This window comes from Varanus komodoensis, unplaced genomic scaffold, assembly GCF_004798865.1.
Source record: "Varanus komodoensis strain SLA01 unplaced genomic scaffold, ASM479886v1 scaffold12, whole genome shotgun sequence".
Lineage (NCBI taxonomy): Eukaryota > Metazoa > Chordata > Lepidosauria > Squamata > Varanidae > Varanus > Varanus komodoensis.
Genome location: NW_025335349.1, coordinates 22,344,065 through 22,362,636, shown reverse-complemented (window position 1 = coordinate 22,362,636; position 18,572 = coordinate 22,344,065). Strand labels below are relative to the sequence as shown.

General features: G+C 45.2%; 1 protein-coding gene across 1 annotated transcript in view; it reads right to left on the bottom strand.

Moving 5' to 3' along the window:
- Positions 1-7,276: 7,276 nt before the first annotated feature.
- The window catches only part of DEPTOR (DEP domain containing MTOR interacting protein), a 76,274-nt gene continuing 64,978 nt past the window's right edge, over positions 7,277-18,572 (bottom strand). The window contains exon 10 of the mRNA XM_044422159.1: positions 7,277-9,385. Coding sequence (XP_044278094.1) covers positions 9,257-9,385 — 129 coding nt within the window. The 3' untranslated portion in view covers positions 7,277-9,256. The remainder of the gene's footprint in view (positions 9,386-18,572) is intronic.

The following is an 18,572-nucleotide window of genomic DNA, read 5'->3' as shown; positions in this document are numbered from 1 at the left end:
ACAGTACTTACCTTCATAATGAGAAGTCACCTGCTGATCAATGGAGATCAAGCTATGTCGAAGACACTGATGTAGATCAACTGAAAGGCATTTTTCAAGAAGTAACACAGAAGATGGTCCTCCAGCTGTCAATCCAGGTCAATTCAAAAGAACCTCAGAAGAATGGGGTTACAGACCTTGAAGTTGTCCATTCACAGTGGAATGACGACAGATCACCTGGTCATAGTTTCCCCTTCTATAGTGAGAGATCTGTACTACTTTTCATACTTTATAGTAATTGTCTCTAAATGTACATTTCTAATAGCATGTATTTTCAATGCAAATCACTTTTTGCATTGTAAGCTGCCTAGGAAGGCCTCAACAGTTATAGGTGGCCTATAAATATGTGTATAAAAATGCATATTTAGTTCTCTTTTTGTGTGACCCATTTCCTTTTTTTTCTTTTTTGACAATGGATTTGTGGTATCCCCAGTTGATAATCCAAACAGAAGTGTTGAGGAAGTTGCCTGAGTAGAGTGCAAGCAACTGAGCTTATCAGGTTTCAGAACTGATCTTCTGCCGAAAATAGACAGGGGCCATCAGGGTTGCCCTGCGATGTTTATTTTAGATTGTGTTTCCGTAAGCAGAAAGGGAAGACTCTAGCTTGGGCTAGGTCAAGAGCCATTTTCCTACTCACTTCCTAGCATGTAAGCAAAACTGATAACAACTAATACAGGGTAGAAAATTAGATAATTGGCTAAGTAGTTTGAGAAATGAGTGACCTGAATACTCCAATAGATTCTGCTTATTAGCAGCAGTTTCCCTTTTCTGAGTGAACTGGGTAGATTCGTAGACTTGGTCTTTATCTTTACCCTGTTTTGCCTTTTTTGGAGGGGGATGTTCTTATCACTGAACACCAGCACTTACTTTGCATAGAGAAGACTCTGAGATCAGTCCAAGGTAGGGCTGGGAAAGGTGGCTGGCTGAAAACCTTAAGAGACCCTGCCAGTCCTTCTTGACAGTGCTGAGCTGATGCTCCAGTGATGTGCCTTGGTATGGACAACAGCCAGGTTAATGTGCTGATATTAACCTCTAACACCCTAAATTCCTTGGGGCTGGATTATCTGAACAAGCACCTTCTGCCATGCATATCTAATTGGTCGTCTACTGGGACCCTCTCCAGGTACCACCACTGAATGCAGTGAAGTGGCTGGATCCTAGAGAGAGGGTCTTGTTAGTGGTGACCTCTCAGTTATTGGAATGGTCCTTGTACAGAATTTATCTGTTGTCTGTGTTGTACTTTTCTGGTGCCAAGCTGAAGATTTTTACAAATCCTCCCAGGTTTTTTCATCTTTTGGTATCAAAAATGAGTCAGCACTGTTTAGATCTGTGTTGCCTCCATACTGTCCATTTTATTTCATGGCTGCTTTCCTTGTGCATCCAGTTTCATTATATTTGTGCACTGCAAGGCCTTCTCCACCTTTATTTTTCGAGTTGCCTAGAGAGCTTAGACTGTTTGTAGCACAGAAAAGCAGTGAAGAAGCAAACAATGTTGTTTTTATGTGTGCCCAAAGTGATTAATATTTGGATGAAAGGGAAAGCTGAATAAGAATACAACACTGAGCTGCGGAGTATCATAAAAGAGCAGGCAAATCAAGCACCTATGCTCTTTAATGATATGCACCTTTCAGAGATCTCAAGTTCTCTGTATTGCACAACAGCTAAATTGTGACCCATTTCTTCCCCTAGGCAACAGGAGGGGGAGGGGAACTGGCAGGAGAATACTAAGTAAAGCAGCAGGATGATATGATAAAAAGAGCCAAGCTGACACTGAGAGAAAACAGTAGATTGCCGTCAGACTTTATGCTAGAGAATAAATGAAGGGAAGTCAGAGAAAATATATGTGCTGAGATAAGCGTGATTCAAACTGAAACGCTTCGCACTGTACCATTCCCCTTAATGGAATGCAGCAGTGACTACATAAAGATGTCATCTTGCATAGGCATCAAACACCAGGCAGCTGGCTTTGTGAAAGCCCTTTGCTTAAGCTCTGTTTAAGCTAGTGGGACTATAAAACATGATTAGGAGAGGGGTGTTGCACACATCAAAACATTTTATGGCTGCAATAGTTCAGGGATGAATGCCCCTGCAATACCCAGGGTGGTGCTTTCCCACATACAAAGACTGTGATGTGAGAAAGCCATTCACTGCAGATGAAACTGCTGAGGGTTTGCTATTGACATTAATGGTGGAGAACGGCATCCTATCTTTTCCCGTGGTTGTTCACGAGGTGTGCAATTATAGCTGGTTTTAGCACCGTAAGTCAGTCAAGCCCCAGGAAATCCCGGCGCCTTCAACATGAAAATCTCTAACATGGATAATGACTTGCTAGCACCTAAATGGACCCATTTGAATTTGCAAGTGCCTTGAGAGCCAGGCCCTGCTTGTGTGTATTTTACAGTTAAAATCCAGGGCATGGGGGAAGGATGCTAAGCAATTAATAATCCTAAGAAATAAAGTGCATGCTTAAGAGGAGAATATTAAGCTGCTCCAATCATACAAGGAGGTCTTCACAGGAGGATTTTCGTTGGGGTTGGATCCAGCTTTAGAGCTTTGCTATTGAGCCTGTTGATGGGCTGATAGCCCTCTGCATCTCCCTTTGGTTATATCACAGAACTGAGATCTCAGCATTGCAAGAGCAGCATTTCCTTTTCTGCTGTTCCGTGACGTAATGTCGGTGGCATGGTGGTACAGCAGAAAAGCATAAATACAAAAAAGGAAAACAAGATTTCTTTCACTTTCACTGTTAAGGGAATGGTCCTTCTGGCTTCTTGATAACGGCCTTTTTTTCGGGGGGGGGGGGGTGGATAGGATAGCTTAGATTCCTAGCTCCAATGTTGCAGGCAGCTCTCTAACCACATTTTCCTTGCTTTAAAAAGCAAACATAAAACCCACCTTGCCAAAAGTGCTGATTAGACAGAAGTGAAACTGGGGGTCATGCCATAGTCTAAAGGACCTGCAAAGAACAGTGAATGGTAAAAGCATCATTTTGTGAATGGTAAATGCCTCGTCTGAAAAAGCCCTTGATTGAAAGCAGATCCACAAAATCAATGGGGTTCAAAGTTAATAATGGTTAACATATTAAAGGGGAAAGATTCATATGATCTGAAGAGAAACCAGAGTAAATGTGTTATATTATTGATGTCTTGGATGGTACATATTTGTATTTCAGATGTTTGTATTTATGTCTTTATTTTTACTCTGCATTTTAAAGCTAAATGGGGGAAAATAAAAAATAATGGTTAACATATTTATTAAAGGCACAATCAAATGCATATTTTGACTGAGGAAAGTTCCATAAACCTCAACTGGGTAGGGAACATTGGATTTCTTTCTGTCTAAATATGCATAGATGGCAAAAGAAGGAGGGGACGGCAGAGGATGAGGTGTCCAGATGCAGTCACTGACGCAGTCGGCGTGAGCTTGGGTGGACTCCGGGGGACGGTGGAGGACAGGAAGGCCTGGAGGAGTATTGTCCATGGGGTCGCGATGGCTCGGACATGACTTTGCGACAAACAACAACAACGAAGCATAGGATTGCATCCTAACTTAATATTTACCTATACCACCCCATACCTGATTGCTGTCTTGGTGGTTCACAACAATTAAAACCATAAAATACAATATGAGTAGAATTATATTATTTCATTTCATTTCATTTCTATACCACCCCGCAGATGAGGATCCCTGGGAGGGTTATATAAACATTTAAAGCTATAGTATAAAATAAAACCAAAAGAAAATCTGGCAGCAATTTATTTAAAACATAGTAACAGTTTTAAAACAACAGTTATTGGAATAGAACTGAAGTTAGTCAGAACGATCTCAAGTCCTTTTGATTTCAGTGGGTCTGCTCTGATTAAAAGTGGGTCCAACCCAGGATAGAAATGGAGATTTGCACTGCAATCCAGATACACAGAATTTCAGAGCAAGTGAGATGAATAAATGGAGAATTGTCAAACCATTTGCTAGTGGGCACAATGGTGTTTGTGAGTATACACACACAAACACACCACTTCCCCAGTTTGGATGCCCTGAATTTGGGTGTCCCAGACACTATGGCCAGTAGTCAGAGATGCTAAGAGTTGTAGTCCTGGGCATCTGGAGCGTAGTTGTTTTTGTGTTATCAAGTCATATCCCACATTTGGTCTTCCTCATTTGACTTTCCCCAGCAAGAGTGCCTTCTCCAGAGAGTCTTGTCTTCTCATGATGCGCCCAAAGGCACACAAGAAGCAACAAATGGTGGGGAACATAATATCCAGAGGCGTAAGATTTTCGCTCAGGTAGAGTCAAGGCAACTTTTCCCTTTGCATTTTATTTATTGCAAAGTATGGGATTTATTAAACATTACTTGACAATTAGGGCCTTTTAAGAATGTGGCATTGTATCGATTTTTTGGAATGCATAATTTGTTACGCATGCTTGTGAGTGAGGGTGGAACAGAAGAATATTGTATCTCTTTCATGTCTGTCCACAAAAAGCTTGTGTTAAAAAATGTTTATTTTTAAAATTTGAATAACATCTAAAAATTGAACAGTACCAGAATACCTCTGCTATGAATAGCTTATACAATCTTGTGGAAAATGTATAAATATGTATACATTAAAAAATTATGGCACATCTGTCCTCATGGGATGAAAAGTAATAATGCTACTCTAAATATCCCTCCATTTTCAAAATCCATCAAAGCCTTCTTTTCAAACATGCAGTTTTCAAACAGCCATACATTTAACTAAAGTCACATTCCAAACAGTCAAGTACATGGGGTTATTTTTTCAAATTTCACTATTAAGATTGTTCTGCCAGTTGCCAAATTTTCCCTTTCCCCAATCTGTCAGAAACTGAATTTAAAAACTGGGGCATTGACACTCAAATCTAGCAGCGTTATGGCCTATGAAATTGTGTGTAGTTCCTAAAGGTGCGATCCTATGCATGTTTCGTCATATATACGTCTTGGAACTTCATGGCTGGCTGGGACATGCTGGGAGTTATAAGGTTTTTTCCCTGTCTAAATTGTGCCTTAAAAGCAGCCTTATTGCTCCTTGTATTCCCCAGTAAGTAGGATTGGCTACAAGCTGGCAGGCCGTTTTTTGATCTGAACATGGGTAGGGCTGCAGCCGAAGTTATCTAGAATGATCTGAGAGACGCTTCAGTCCCAATGGCAAGGACATGTTCTTCCAGCCCCACAATGGCCACTGGTCAAACCGGCTTTGCAAGCCTTGCCTTGGAACGGATGCAAAAATTTGCAAAATGCATTTACCAAAGCAGTAGCAATCAGAGAAGTGTAACTTCACATGAAATAGCCCCCTTTACAAACCAACTCTCTGGGGGTTGGGGTGGGGACCTGATGCATGGCTTTTATTTTGTTGGGCCAGATATAAAGTAGACTCCAGTCTGAAGAAATGCTACAGGAAGTTAAAGTTCTGTTCCCTTAAAAGCAAATGTGTATCCTACATTGTCAGAAGCAGATTTCATGTCTGCAGTTCCCGCTAGTTCTAGTGTTTTGAAAATGCAGCTAAACGATGCTTCAGCAGATCCATTCACCTCATTCAAACCATACAAAAGGCTCTCTTGAATGTCAGGCGGCTATTTAATTTTATGGTATTAAAGCCGTATTTTTCCAAAGCGTATTCACTGGTTTCACTAAGAAAACTTGGGCTTGCCTGTAAAAGACCAAACTGCAAACCAAAAGTCATTCAAGGAATGATCCTCCAGAGCTTGGGATGGCACTGCCATTTTATTCTCAGAGTAGCACTAGGTTTTGCAGAGGCTTTCAAGACACCCTCAGTACACTCCACCGCTTGCTTGAGCCCACCTTCTCAGTATCATTGTCAGGAGCTGCCTGTGCCCCTCTTCTTCTTTCTTAGCATGGCCACCACTTGCTTGCTTGCTTGACAGGCAAAGGGCCAGTGAGCAAGGGGGCTGTAGCATCTGCCCCTCCTCCTCCTCCTCCTCACCACCACCATGGTCTGGACCAGAGGAAAATGCAGGTGAACAGACACACTGGAAAGGTGAAGAGACGAAACAACTCCAGGGAGCCTATGTCAATGGAGAGCTGCTGGGGTGTGAGGTCTTGGCAAGTGCCCAACGATACCTACCCTTGACACTAGGCCTATTTTGGGGTTGTGATGAATGGGGGATGCTTGGGATGTTGCGAATTCTAGTTCAATGCATCTGGAAGGCATCAGGTTTGCAAAGGCTATAGAAGATACTCATGCATGATGCTTCAACCTCATGCTTCATCTAAGAGCGCCAAACAGCGCACATTGGCTTTTGAGAGCCCCTGGGCAAGGCATCCTCCATGGACCTCTCCCTCCCTCTCACCACCATTGTCACCAGCTGCAATCACTCTTTCTCCTCACTGATAACATTCTGTGTCCTTGGGAGGCAGATCGGGCAGGGAAATAGGCCACGTCACGTGCTGCTCCTTCTGTTCACCCCCCACCACTTGCTGGAAGAGAAAGAGAAGGAGTCGAGCTGAAAGTGGCTATGAAGCCATCAAGAAAATGGCTAGAGCACAGGTGGAGAAAAACTCAAGCTGACTCTGACAGGACACAGGCGAGAGCTTATTATTGGGTCTGTTCCATGGCAGTGAAGGTGGTGGAGAGCATTCTTCTCCACCGGCACTGGGGCTGTCCAGCAGAGCCCATAGTAGCCCATGAGTTTGCACAGCACTTTGAGGATAAAGTCACTTAGATTCATCAGAAGTTGGACCTTACATTTAATGTAGTCCCTTCCACAGAAGCGTCCAGAGCACCATCTGGTTTAATTTTATTGGATAAGTTTCAATTATTGTGGCCTGATGATGTGGACAAGTTTCTTGGACAAGTTCAGCCTCCCACCTGTATACTCAACCTTTGCTCATCATGGCTGCTCATCCAAGCCAACGAAGGAATGCATACCTGGGTCCAGGCAATTGTGAATGCCTCTCTGTGGGGCAGGATGGTCCCTGCTCCTTTAAAGGAGGCAAAGATCAGAACTTTCCTGAAGAAGGCAAGTCTGGACCCAGAGGACATCAACAACTGTAGGCCTGTGGCCAACATTCCCTTTCTGAACAACATGCTCGAGTGGCTGGTGGCTGGAGGAGCTCTTGGAGAAAATGGACTATCTGGTTCCAGATCCCGTGGGATGCCCTCTGGCAGGAGAAAGACAGGGAGAGTGTGTCCCTGTTGGTTCTCCTGAGACCTCTCAGTGGCTTTCAATACCATTGGCCATTGCTTTTGGATAGGCTGGCCGAGTTGGGAGTTGGAGGCACTGCTTTGCAGCTGTTCTGCTCCTACCTGACTGGCAGATGCCAGAAAGCAATGCTGGGGGACGGTATCTCAGCTCCATGGCAGTCACGCAGTGGAGTACTGCAGGGTCCCATCCTGTCCCCCAGGCTGTCCAACATCTACATGAGGTACTCCAGAGGCTTGGGCTGGAGTATCACCGGTACGCTGATGACACTCAGCTCTACCTCATTTACATCTAATCCAGGCATAGCACTGACTGCTCTGAACCCTTGTCTGAGTGGGAAGATGGACTGGATGAGGGTTAGTAAATTGAAATTTGATCTACTACCTGCCTGCTCTTGGAAGGTGAGACCTCTGTCCAGGTGGATCATATCCATTCTGTCCTGGATGGGGTTGCACTTCCCCTAAAGGACAGAGTACAGACTTTGTGGGTGCTCCTGGGCCCAGAGCCGTTCCTGGAGTCCCAGGTGGCATCTGTGGTCAGGAGCACCTTCTTTGAACTCTGGATGATATGCCAGTTGTGTCCCTGTCTGCATGGCCTGAATCCAGCAATGGTAATCCATGCCCTCCTAAACTCACCTTTGGACTGTAATGTGCTCTACATGGAGCTACATGCCTTCCAGATGTTTTGAACAACAATTCCCATAGTCCCTGGCTACTAGCCCTGGCTACTTGATAAGGCTCAGAGATGTTGTCTTTCATATATTTCAGACTATACGTGGCATCCTACCTCTGCACTAGACTATACCAAGATTAAACCTATCATTTTACTTAGTTGTGCAGTGCAATCCTATAACAGTTACTCAGAGGTAAGCCCTAATGAGTCCACCGGGGTAAACTCCTGTGTAAGTGTGTATAGGATTGAAGCTGAACTCTCCTTGAACGCAAATGTTTTGGTGATTGCTTTGGGAGAGTTATAGGGAACTAACATTTGGATTTGGAACATCATCTAATGTGGCTGCTGGTTATCTAGGAATATCATCGTAGCTTAGCCCAAATCCAAAGCAAGCTTATAAAGAAAGCCTCTTGGTAGTCCATTCTTCCATGGTTTCGTTCAGTAAGTGCAAGGTATCTCAAGAACCAGCTGGACAAATGTGCATGATCTGCAATCAGAGTGCTGATATTTTCTTTTTCTAAAAAAGTAGCAGCAGCAGTTGGGAGCTCTGAATGAGACTGGAACTAGAGAAGTGGGCTGGAGAAGAGGAAGATTTTTAAAGGGCATATTCCTTGTGATGTTCTCCTGACCCCGATGCTGCTTGTATGACTGGGAAAAACAAACAGTCGACTGTTTTCTATCAGGGCAAAGAGTTGTGGAAGGGTGGTGTGGCAGGGGGAACCGATATTTTTTATGTCTTGCCCCTGGTGGGATTCCCATCATGGTTGCAGCAGGACTTCTGAACTCAGCAGTGCTTCTTATCCATCTCTATTGCTAGTGGCATGAGATGTACGCCTTTAATTTGCATAATTTGCAGAGGTTGCAGGATCGAACTCTTCTTGATTCAAAGGTTGATTAGCATAAGCAGCCCTGTTTTTAAGAAACCATGTGTTTGCAGCATGGCACCGTCAGGTGTCCACATGAAAGCTGTCTGGACGTGATGTTAAGTCTGCACCGTCACAACATAAAAATGATGAATTAAGAAAGGACCGATGAATGCAGCGTTGGGAGATCCCTGCACAGGCACGATTCCTGACATGATGGCAACAGGTGGTGTTGGGATCACGCACCCGAGTCTGCTGTGCTCCTGATAAGCCATGGACCCATATTGTAGGGCAAGCCAGCTTGCAGCATCTGTACCTTGGGTTCACCTCAGTGCAGAACTGGTCCTACCACATATCCATTGAAGTATCTATGATTGTTAAAGGGGGAAAGGAAAGTACTTAGAAGGCAAAATCATCTTCATTGGCGAGGCTATCTCCCTTTCATCACTTGGCTCTTAGCTGAGCAATGGCTGTGAACACAGCAGGAAGAGCTAGCAAGGGCCTTCTCAGAGCTCTGTTTCCTCCATCACTTCCATGACGATGGTTCGAGGGCCTGTCAGGATGAGGTTGCTCACGGTCCTGTAGTCTGCATGGAGAACATTGAGCCCGTTCACGGAAACCACAAACTGGCAGACCTAAGAGGAGGGGAAAATGGGGGAAATGGTTGAGAACCCAAGAGCCATGCTGGTTCAGGCCAAAGGCCTATCAAGTCCAGCATTTGGTTTGCACCGTGGCCAACTAGATGCCCGTGGGAGAGACCATGTGCAGGAATGGGGTGCCACAGCAGATCATGCCTGAGTTTCCCAGCAATGGTTGGAGAAAAGCACAACATCCAGTTCTAAGGTCCAGACCAGACCCAAGCCATGCTTGATAAACCAGGTCAGCAAAGCCCCCACTCTAGTATTAAATTCCCAGGGACACATTTTTAGCTTTAGAGTGAACTATTAGCATTAGGCCAGTGCATTTTAATAATAAACACTTCTAACAAAGATGCTTTGAAATGTAACAGCCACAGTGTACTACACTTGAGAGAAACCAGTTCTAAGGGCAGTAACGCAACACAGATAAGGGCTAGGAATGTGGCAGTCCTTGGCGAGAACAGGCTGGATTGCAACAGTGAACTGGCATGACCCCAACCCACTTCTGAATGTTACAGAGCTCTGGGGCAAGTCTTAACCAATACCGGTAACCCAAACAATAATCACCAATGTCAGCAAGAGCTAAAGAACTTTGTGTTTTCATGTGAAACAGGGATAAACCTTGACACAATTGCTTTATAATTCAGAAGAAACAAAATTCTCCTAGGAAACTGCTTATTTGGGGAAGGAAAATAAACTTCCAGAAGACTACTGCTGATCTGGCAGTCTATCTAGTGAGGCAGGAATTCCCACCGCACAGGCTATGCCCCCTGATTAGAATTGGCTTTACAAAATCCTCAAGGCCAAAGAAAATGTTTATTTCTGAAACATCTTCCTCCTGTCACCATACAGAACTCTTCTTGCCATCAGGGACTGTACATTTCCCTTCATCAGTTCCTAGACAGTTTCTGGGATGAGAGAGGTAGCAAAGTCTTCCCACCAGCCCTACTGAAAAACCTCTCCCTCCCTCCCCACCCACCCCCAGACAGAAGCCAGTTCAGGAGACTTTCTGGTTTATTTATTTAAAGGTTTTATATACCGTTCACTACAAGCATCTTGGGACGGTTTTACAATAAAAGCAACACAAAATAAAATATAGCACAGCATTCAACATCCAGTAAATAAAACCCTCCTTATAACCAGTTAAACATTAAAATAATGGGAAAATAAAAGGGTTTCACCTGGCAATGAAAGGAATAAAGTGTTGGGGCCAGGCAAACCTCTCTGGGGAGTGTATTCCACAATTGGGGTGCCACCACAGAGAAGGCCCTTCTCTGGGTAAGCACCCTCCTAATCTCCTTCAAGGAGGGTTCCCAGAGAAGGACTCTGCCCCAGATCTTACGGAGTGGGAAGGCAGATAGGGTAGGAGGTGCTCCTTCAGGTATCCAGGACCCAAGCTGTTTAGGTCATCACCAGCAGCTTAAATTGGGCCTGGACTTCAACTGGCAGCCAATGTAAACAGTAGAGGAGTGGCGTTATATGTGAATATCTGCCGGTCCCCATTAACATCCTGGCAGCTCTATTCTGAACCAACTGAAGTATCCAGACCATCTTCAAGGGCAGCCTTGAAGTTGGTTGACGACCAGGATAACAATACTTTAAAAAATAAGTAATGTTCCTCCATTGATCACCTTGCCTGTTGTCTTTCCCCACCTGTTAGGTGGCGGAATTCATGCACCACTTGCCACTGTGGGTGGGAAAAGACCAGGGCTAAGGGAGAAGCAGGGAAGAAGACCCATCCTCCCCAGCCTTGTAACTTCCAAAGAAAAATGCAGCACCAGGGTCAGTGACTAGCCAAAGTCACCTAGCCTGCTTCATGGCCTGAGTTCGGATGAAAATCCAGATCTTCTGAGTCCCAGTCCCAGACTATACTATTACACCCTACTGGGTCACAGAAACTTCATTTGGGATAGGTAACCGTGCCTGGTATCCAGCTAAACAGAGGACAGGCCCTCAGTAGTTTTCAAGATTCTGACAGGTGCACCTCTTTTACCCCCAGAAACAAAACTGCACCTGCCGAAATTTGAACTTTGGTGAAAGATGCATGAGCTCTGTACTTCTTTGCATGTGGCAATTCTATCAGCATTAGCAACTTCTTGTCACAACCCATCCTGATTTTTGTGTTGACACATGTACGGCTTTGAGCCGCCCCTTACCGTAATGTTCCCAAATTAATGGATCGCCCATTTTAGCACATGCTGTTTCCAGTAGGGAGCATAAATTTGCCAAGCTACTGGGCCAGGAGATATCTTCAGTTTTTAAGAATACTTCCCCAATCACTGTGTAGACCCAGGAAGGGTGATCAGAATTAGTTGAAGCCCCAGTGTTAGATTAAAAGTCAAAAGGTACCTCCATCACTTTTCCTTCTCAGTGTGTGTAATCTGGGATCCTTCCTAATAGGCAAAGCTCTAACTCATGGGTCCTCAAACTACGGCCCGTGGGCCAGATAGGGCCCGCCATGCCCATTTATCTGGCCTGCCATGTGGCGAGGCAGCGGCTTGTTCGTGCGGAGATCGTTTTGGACTCGCTTGGAGAAAAAGATCTCCTCGAGAATAAGCCTCCGCCTCGCAGTGCGCTTGCCCAGGGGCGGCTCACTCGCAAGGAGATTGTGTTGGACTCACTCAGAGAAAATGACCTGTGCATGCGCCCACCCTTGCCTCACCACATGCGCACCCCCCCCAGCCCAGCCCGCACCGTCTGCCCGCACCGCCTTGGCAGCCCACACCCATCACTGGCACCTTTCAACTGACCCCCTGTGCAAAAAGTTTGAGGACCCCTGCCCTAACTGCTAGATGGATGCTGGTGGAAAGGCAGGGTAGAAATCACATGAATAGCCTACAGGGAGATTTTAATTCATTCAGGAAATGATTGCATGGCTCCTAGACATCATCTCGGGGACCAGAAGATAGTCCAGATTCCCATCTTGAAGGTCTGACCTCAGAGCCAGGAGTTGGTGCTTTGACCTACCTTCACTGAATCTTTATGCCCAGAATGGAAATAACTGTTTTTCTCCTGCAGTGGAGGGCAGGACTTGTTCCAATGGAGCAGAATTCAGGGAACAAAGAGTCAAGGTGGATGCCAGGAAGTATTTCCTGACAGTTAGGATCCATAGGGTAGGGAATGGGCTTCTACAGGAGGTGGTTGAAGCCCCATTGGTGAGGGTGTTCAAGGAGAGACTGGACATGCACATGGTAGGCATGTCAAGAGCGGAGCCGGTTGGAGCCAGGGGTCAGACTAGATGGCCTGGGAGACCCATTCTCGGTTTATGTTCTAACTGAGCCTTCAGGAAAGCAACCTTGGAGAGAAGTTAAAAGGAGCATTTGGCAGGGGTGTGACTGGAGCAGCCAGCACACAGGGCATTCTGAATCTGTTCCAGCCTCCTTCCCTGCCCCTCCAAAATGCTTTTTCTTGATGGGGAAAATGCAGGGCAGGACAAGAAAGAGGCCCAGATTGCCCCTGTTGCTTTTGCTGACCCACACTGGATGCTAGTAAGCCTCTGAATTTGGGAGTTTAAAGGTCCAGGATAGGATTACACCCTTACTCTACAATGTCCCGTTTACACCTCCAGCAGGACTTGCAACCACAAGTCCGACTTAATTTTCATTTTGATGTTCTGTTTCTTCCTTGTTTTTTGTATAACTTAGTCTGATGAAGAAAGAGTTCTGGAGAACTCAGGAGCTTCCACAACCTTTCATGGCATTCCAGTCAGCCTGAATAAAGGCATGGCTTGACTGTGGCTCCACACCCTGCCGCAGATGATTTTTTCCCCTCATTGACTAGGGTAGGTATTTTTTTTACCTGTACACAGGGTGGTCATCATTCTTTTCACCAGAAAACCTCTTTAACAGTCATCCACAGGAAAAGTACTTCTCTGCACAACACATTCAAGCGTGTGTATGAATATGTCTAGCTAGCATGCAATTGGCTGAAGGGTGGGCGGTGCTGGGCCAGGCAACAAGCCAACTCTTGCACAAACACAAGATTACATCTTCAGTGAATAAATGTTTTCTTCCAATCTTAAGGAGTTCAAAGCTTGCTTGGTGTCTTGTTAGAAACTTTCTAGAAAATGTTTACTGGAAACTGGGGTGCATTTGCAGAGGCAAGGAAAAAACCCGTTTTGATGAAAAGGCAAACACTCCTGGGTGAGTCTTTCTTCTACCCGGCTGTTCTGCCTTTGTTCAGATAAAGCCATCCTTAATCCTGCCAAGCTAATAAGGTTGCTGTGGAACCCAGCACTTGTATGCAATATGAATAGAATGTATGAGATTCTTCACACCACATGTACACCTTGGTGCAACTTGCACACTCAGTTGTCCTGTGGTGTTTCGAGTCCTTCCAACTTCCCTTTTGTTCTAAAAAACCCTATAGAACTAAGTTATCAGGGGCCTGTCGGATTTAATCCCATTAAAATGAATAAAGCTTGACCAAACATGTAAAAAAACTGAAGTCTAGATTATGATTAACAACATTTTAAAATATGGTGGAGAAAACAACTGAACAATTTACTTATGATATAAATTCATTTTTTCGGTGATTATACCCTTTCAAGAGCACGTAGATTTCTTCCTGTTTTAGTATTTTCCGCTATACCAGTGGTGGCGAACCTATGGCATGCGTGCCACAGCGGGCATGCAGAACCCTCCCAGTTGGCCCGTGGGCCAAGTCGCCTCAGCATCACCCCAGCAGCCAAGCATTCGATAACAGCGCACATAGGGGCCATGCGCATACTCAGAAAGGAATAGCGGTGCCAGGCGATGACGTCAATAGCCATGACTCATTAGCCGCAACTTGTCTGAGCTTTCACATGTGCACCAGGGTAGGGTTAGGGTTAGGAAAATGAGGTCTCCTGGTATGATTTTGATGGTTGGAATGTGTTTAGAATGGGCAGAAATGATGAGCTGTGCAGAAAAAGCTACTCAAGGAAGGCTTTTTTCAAAATCGCCCTCTTTTCAATGGAACTTTCATCCTATATTAGGGTTAGGGGTGTGCACCAGGGTAGGGTTAGGGTTAGGAAAACAAGGTGTCCTGGCATGATTCTGATGGTTGGAATGTGTTTAGAATGGGCAGAAATGATGAGCTGTGCAGAAAAAGCTACTCAAGGAAGGCTTTTTCAAAATAACCCTTTTCAATGGTATTTTACCCCTATATTAGGGTTACGGGAGTTCACCAAGGTAGGGTTAGGGCAGTGGTGGTGAACCCATGGCATGCGTGTCACAGCGGGCATGCAGAACCCTCCCAGTTGGCTCGTGGGCCAAGTCATTCCAGCATCACCCCAGCAGCCGACCATCAAATAACAGTGCACACAGGGGCCATGCGCATGCTCAGAAAGGAGTGGCGGCGCCAGGCAATGACGTCAATGGCCACGACTCATTAGCCGTGACTCATCCGAGCTTTCACATGGCCAGTCAGTGCGCTGCCAAGGATATATATATATATGTATATATATATATGCTTGGACTGACTGTGAGTTGTTTTTTCTGAACTAAAACCTCACTTTTCAGGTTTTATTGCAGTGTTGGCAGTTTGCGATAAGTGGGTTTTGGGTTGCAGTTTGGGCACTTTGTCTCTAAAAGGTTCACCATCAATGCCCTATACATTCCTATGTGTACAGATGCTTGCCAAACACACAACATTACAAAGCACTGGAAGAGTCTCTTGGATCACAGGAGTAAATTTTATCCTAGCAGATTAATTCTATCCCATGTTGGCCTTATGTTGGCCTGGGATTTAACCCTCTCATAGAGCAAACTTGCAAGGATCATTTCTTATTTGTAATATTTAGGGGAAAAAACAGCAACCCCCTATGGGATATATGGGACCTCATCAACTATTTAGTAGGAGCCCAGTATTTTCTTTAGCTATCGTGCATGCATGTTTTGATTTTTATGACCCTAGTTTCTTACTTATATACATCTCTTCTGTTTCCTCTTCCAGGCTTCCTGATACTATGCATATCTGTACATGTGGGTGCAATATGCCCCAATAGCTTTTGTGTAAAACAGCTTTATCATATAGTATAATTTACAGCGCAATCATATGCAGGTTCAGACAGGAAAAAGTCCTGCAACATGTAGAATTCTCTACTCTGATGTTGGGAGTTACAGGACCATTTTTTGATTAAACATGCCTTTTTAAAAAGGGGATTTCAAACTCATATCAGGAATGTGCACCAACCACAGGATCATATTGGTTGCCCTTTTCTTGCACCTTTTCCTCCTCTATAATATCCTTCTCCAAGGCAGATAGATGAGGCTGTACACAGAAACTCAAGTATAATACTGGCAGGTTTATTTTTTGTTTCTTTCCTAATAAGCCCTATCATCCAATTTGCCCTTATTACCAGTGACTCACAGTGAGTTACTGTCCTCAATTAGTTATTTCTTGGAACACCAAACTGAGGCGTTTGTCAAGGACAAGGATGGGCAAGGACTCACACCCAGCTGGGCCACTGGCATAAGCCTCCTCGCCCTAGCAACTTGCCCTCAAAAACCTGGGGCAGCACCACCCTACATGACCTGTTTGGAGCTCCTTTGATGGAGCATGGAGTTGAATACCCCCTGCAGCTTTTGCAAACCTTTTAGATGCGTTGCACTGCAATTCCCAGGGGCCCACCATGGATGCTTTGCCCAGGAACACTTGACACACAGCAGGTACTGCTGCAAACCTCTTTCTTCCTAAGTCACCATCTCCTGAGAGCGCCTCATTGCATGAGGTCCATCATGAGAAAGCAACGAAGAAAGGGCTGCCACTGAGGAACCCCTACCTGTAGGGGCTCTGTAGGTCAGAAGCAGGCCATCTTTTCAACCCCACAGGCACATGGTCCTCTTTATACTGGTGGTGGTCCACAAAGGCACATCTGTCCCATGGGCCTTTATTTGTGGGAGCCTCTCTTTCTTACCTCAACTGCTTTGTCACTGCCACTGGTAACTCCACAGTGTGACTGTTGTCTGGCATACAGCTGTTGACAGCAAACTATTGTCGTTGGGTCATAAAGAGATGTGAATGGAGCTTGAGGGTGGCAACAGAAGGGCTAAAGGGAGAGGGTGGGGGGCATCCATAACACTATGAACCTCTGGGTTTTAAGGACCTCCTCCAAACCTCCAGTGCCTGCATTTTCACCCCATTCTTTAAGCAGGAGCTGTTGTCTAAAGGATATTTTAAGTAGCCAGCAAATGCTCTGAAGGGCAAAAGGTCACAGCTGTGCTGCTTGGCAGAGCATTGCAGCTGTAACTGGGCTGCAGCCCAGGCTGAAATTTGCAGGCTGAATTAACACACAGGCTCAGCACTGTTCCTGGGTTGGCAGTTAATGCCAAGGCAGCTCTGCTGCTTTCCAAGCAGGTCCATCTGCTGCGGCTCAGAACTTATCCAGACAAACAGGCCTGCATGCCTTTGCATCTTATTGACTCCTAATCCTCGTGTCTCCTGGGCATGCGTCGAACAAAGCAGAGGTGTCTTGTTAGTGTTTTATTCCATTATATTGCTGTTTAGAACATATATCTGTCTGTCTGTCTGTCTGTGTCTGTATCTGTATCTGTGTCTATATCTGGGATCTGGGATCTGGGATCTGGATCGGATTTATTTATAACTGACAAAAACAAATCTAGATGTATTTTGATTCAAATTGGTTTAAGGAGAAAAAGTGGCTAAAAGGGTGAGTTACTACGGTGTCCTACACTTTAACCCTTGGTAACCCAGCACCCACTAAGCCCTCTGGAAGTATTCACTGGATACTCCTGAGGACCCTCCTCCCTCTCCTGTCTTCCCTTACTGAGATTTCTTCCCTCCCTCCCTTTCTGCTCTCACTTCCTTCTGCTTTCCCCTTTCTCATTAGAGTGGTGAGTTAAAGGAGAAAGTCATCTCATGGAGGAGGAGGGGGAGGGAAGGAAATCTCAGGTGGAGGATAAAGAATAGGGTGAGCAGAAAAGGAGGAGGAGGAAGGTGACCAGGCAAAGGGATGGAGGTGAGTGTGATGAGGAAGAAACTGAGGATGGGGAAAGGAGGAGGAAATCTCAAGGAAGAAAGTTGGCTTGGGAGGTGAAGATGAGGAAGGTGAGTGTGGAGGGAGAAGAAGAAAATTGCAGGTGGGAGGAAAAAGAGGCAGGTGAGTGTAGGAGGGCTTGGAAAGACAGCCCTTCAGATAAAAGAGCATTGTCCTCTCTTAGCTCTCCAAAATAAAGGACTGTCCTCTGCAAAGTAGAACAACTGGCCACCCAACTTATTTTGTCGAATACTGATTCTCATTTTCATCTTTGCATTGTTTCATGGAAAACAATCCAGGTAAATCTCCACAGTTTCTCAAAAGAGGACAATTGTTAAGAACCTCTCTGGCAACAGCAGGGAAAAGGACGTGTCACTTAGCTTGGACTATTTGCTGTTTCGAATAAGGGGACTGCTTTGCTTTTCATTGCATGGCTAACAGAAGTGTATATTCAGTAGCACATCGTGATTAAAACAAAAGAAGGCAGGACAGAACCTGGAGCAGGTGGTTTCGCTGTTCTCATGCTGGAAAGAGGCAGCAGCTCTTGCTGGGTCGACTTCTGTGCAATGAATGCATGAAAACCGCAGGTGTTTGCAGCTATCACAATGTTATCACACTGTCAATATTTATCTCACTTCAGTTGCAGTCATGAGATAGAGAACCCAGCCTCATTAAATGACAGGGGTTATAAAGGGAGGTGGCCACTTCATGCCGACCTTTTCCCCAAAGAACTACAAGGACCTGCCAGGGTCTGCCTTCCAGACCTACCGTTCTCCCTAAACTTATTGCAAGACAATCTAGAAGAGAGCCAGCAATAGAAGGCAAACACCTGTCTTCAGCCTCCCTTCTGTCACCCGCCTTGAAGCAAAGCCCATTGGCAGCCTCAAATAGGGAAAAAGGAAGGAACAAGCTGGTGTAATCCAATGGTAAATGCAGAGCTTAGACCAGTGCCTATTTCAGCTTTTTGACGGCTCTTCAACAAAACATTTTCAATGGGCTCTCTCTCTACATGAGTCTCACTGCCTCTCCTCTTTCTCATCCTTGCTAGCACTTGCTTGCTTGATGGTCAGGCAGCCAGTGAGCAGATAGGTAATGTTGGTCTCTCATGCTCACCACCACTGTTGTCTCAGCCAGAACAAGAGGCCATCAAACCAGTAGGCTGCAATAGAGAAGAGGGCCAACTAGCAACTCCTGGGAATGTTGCTA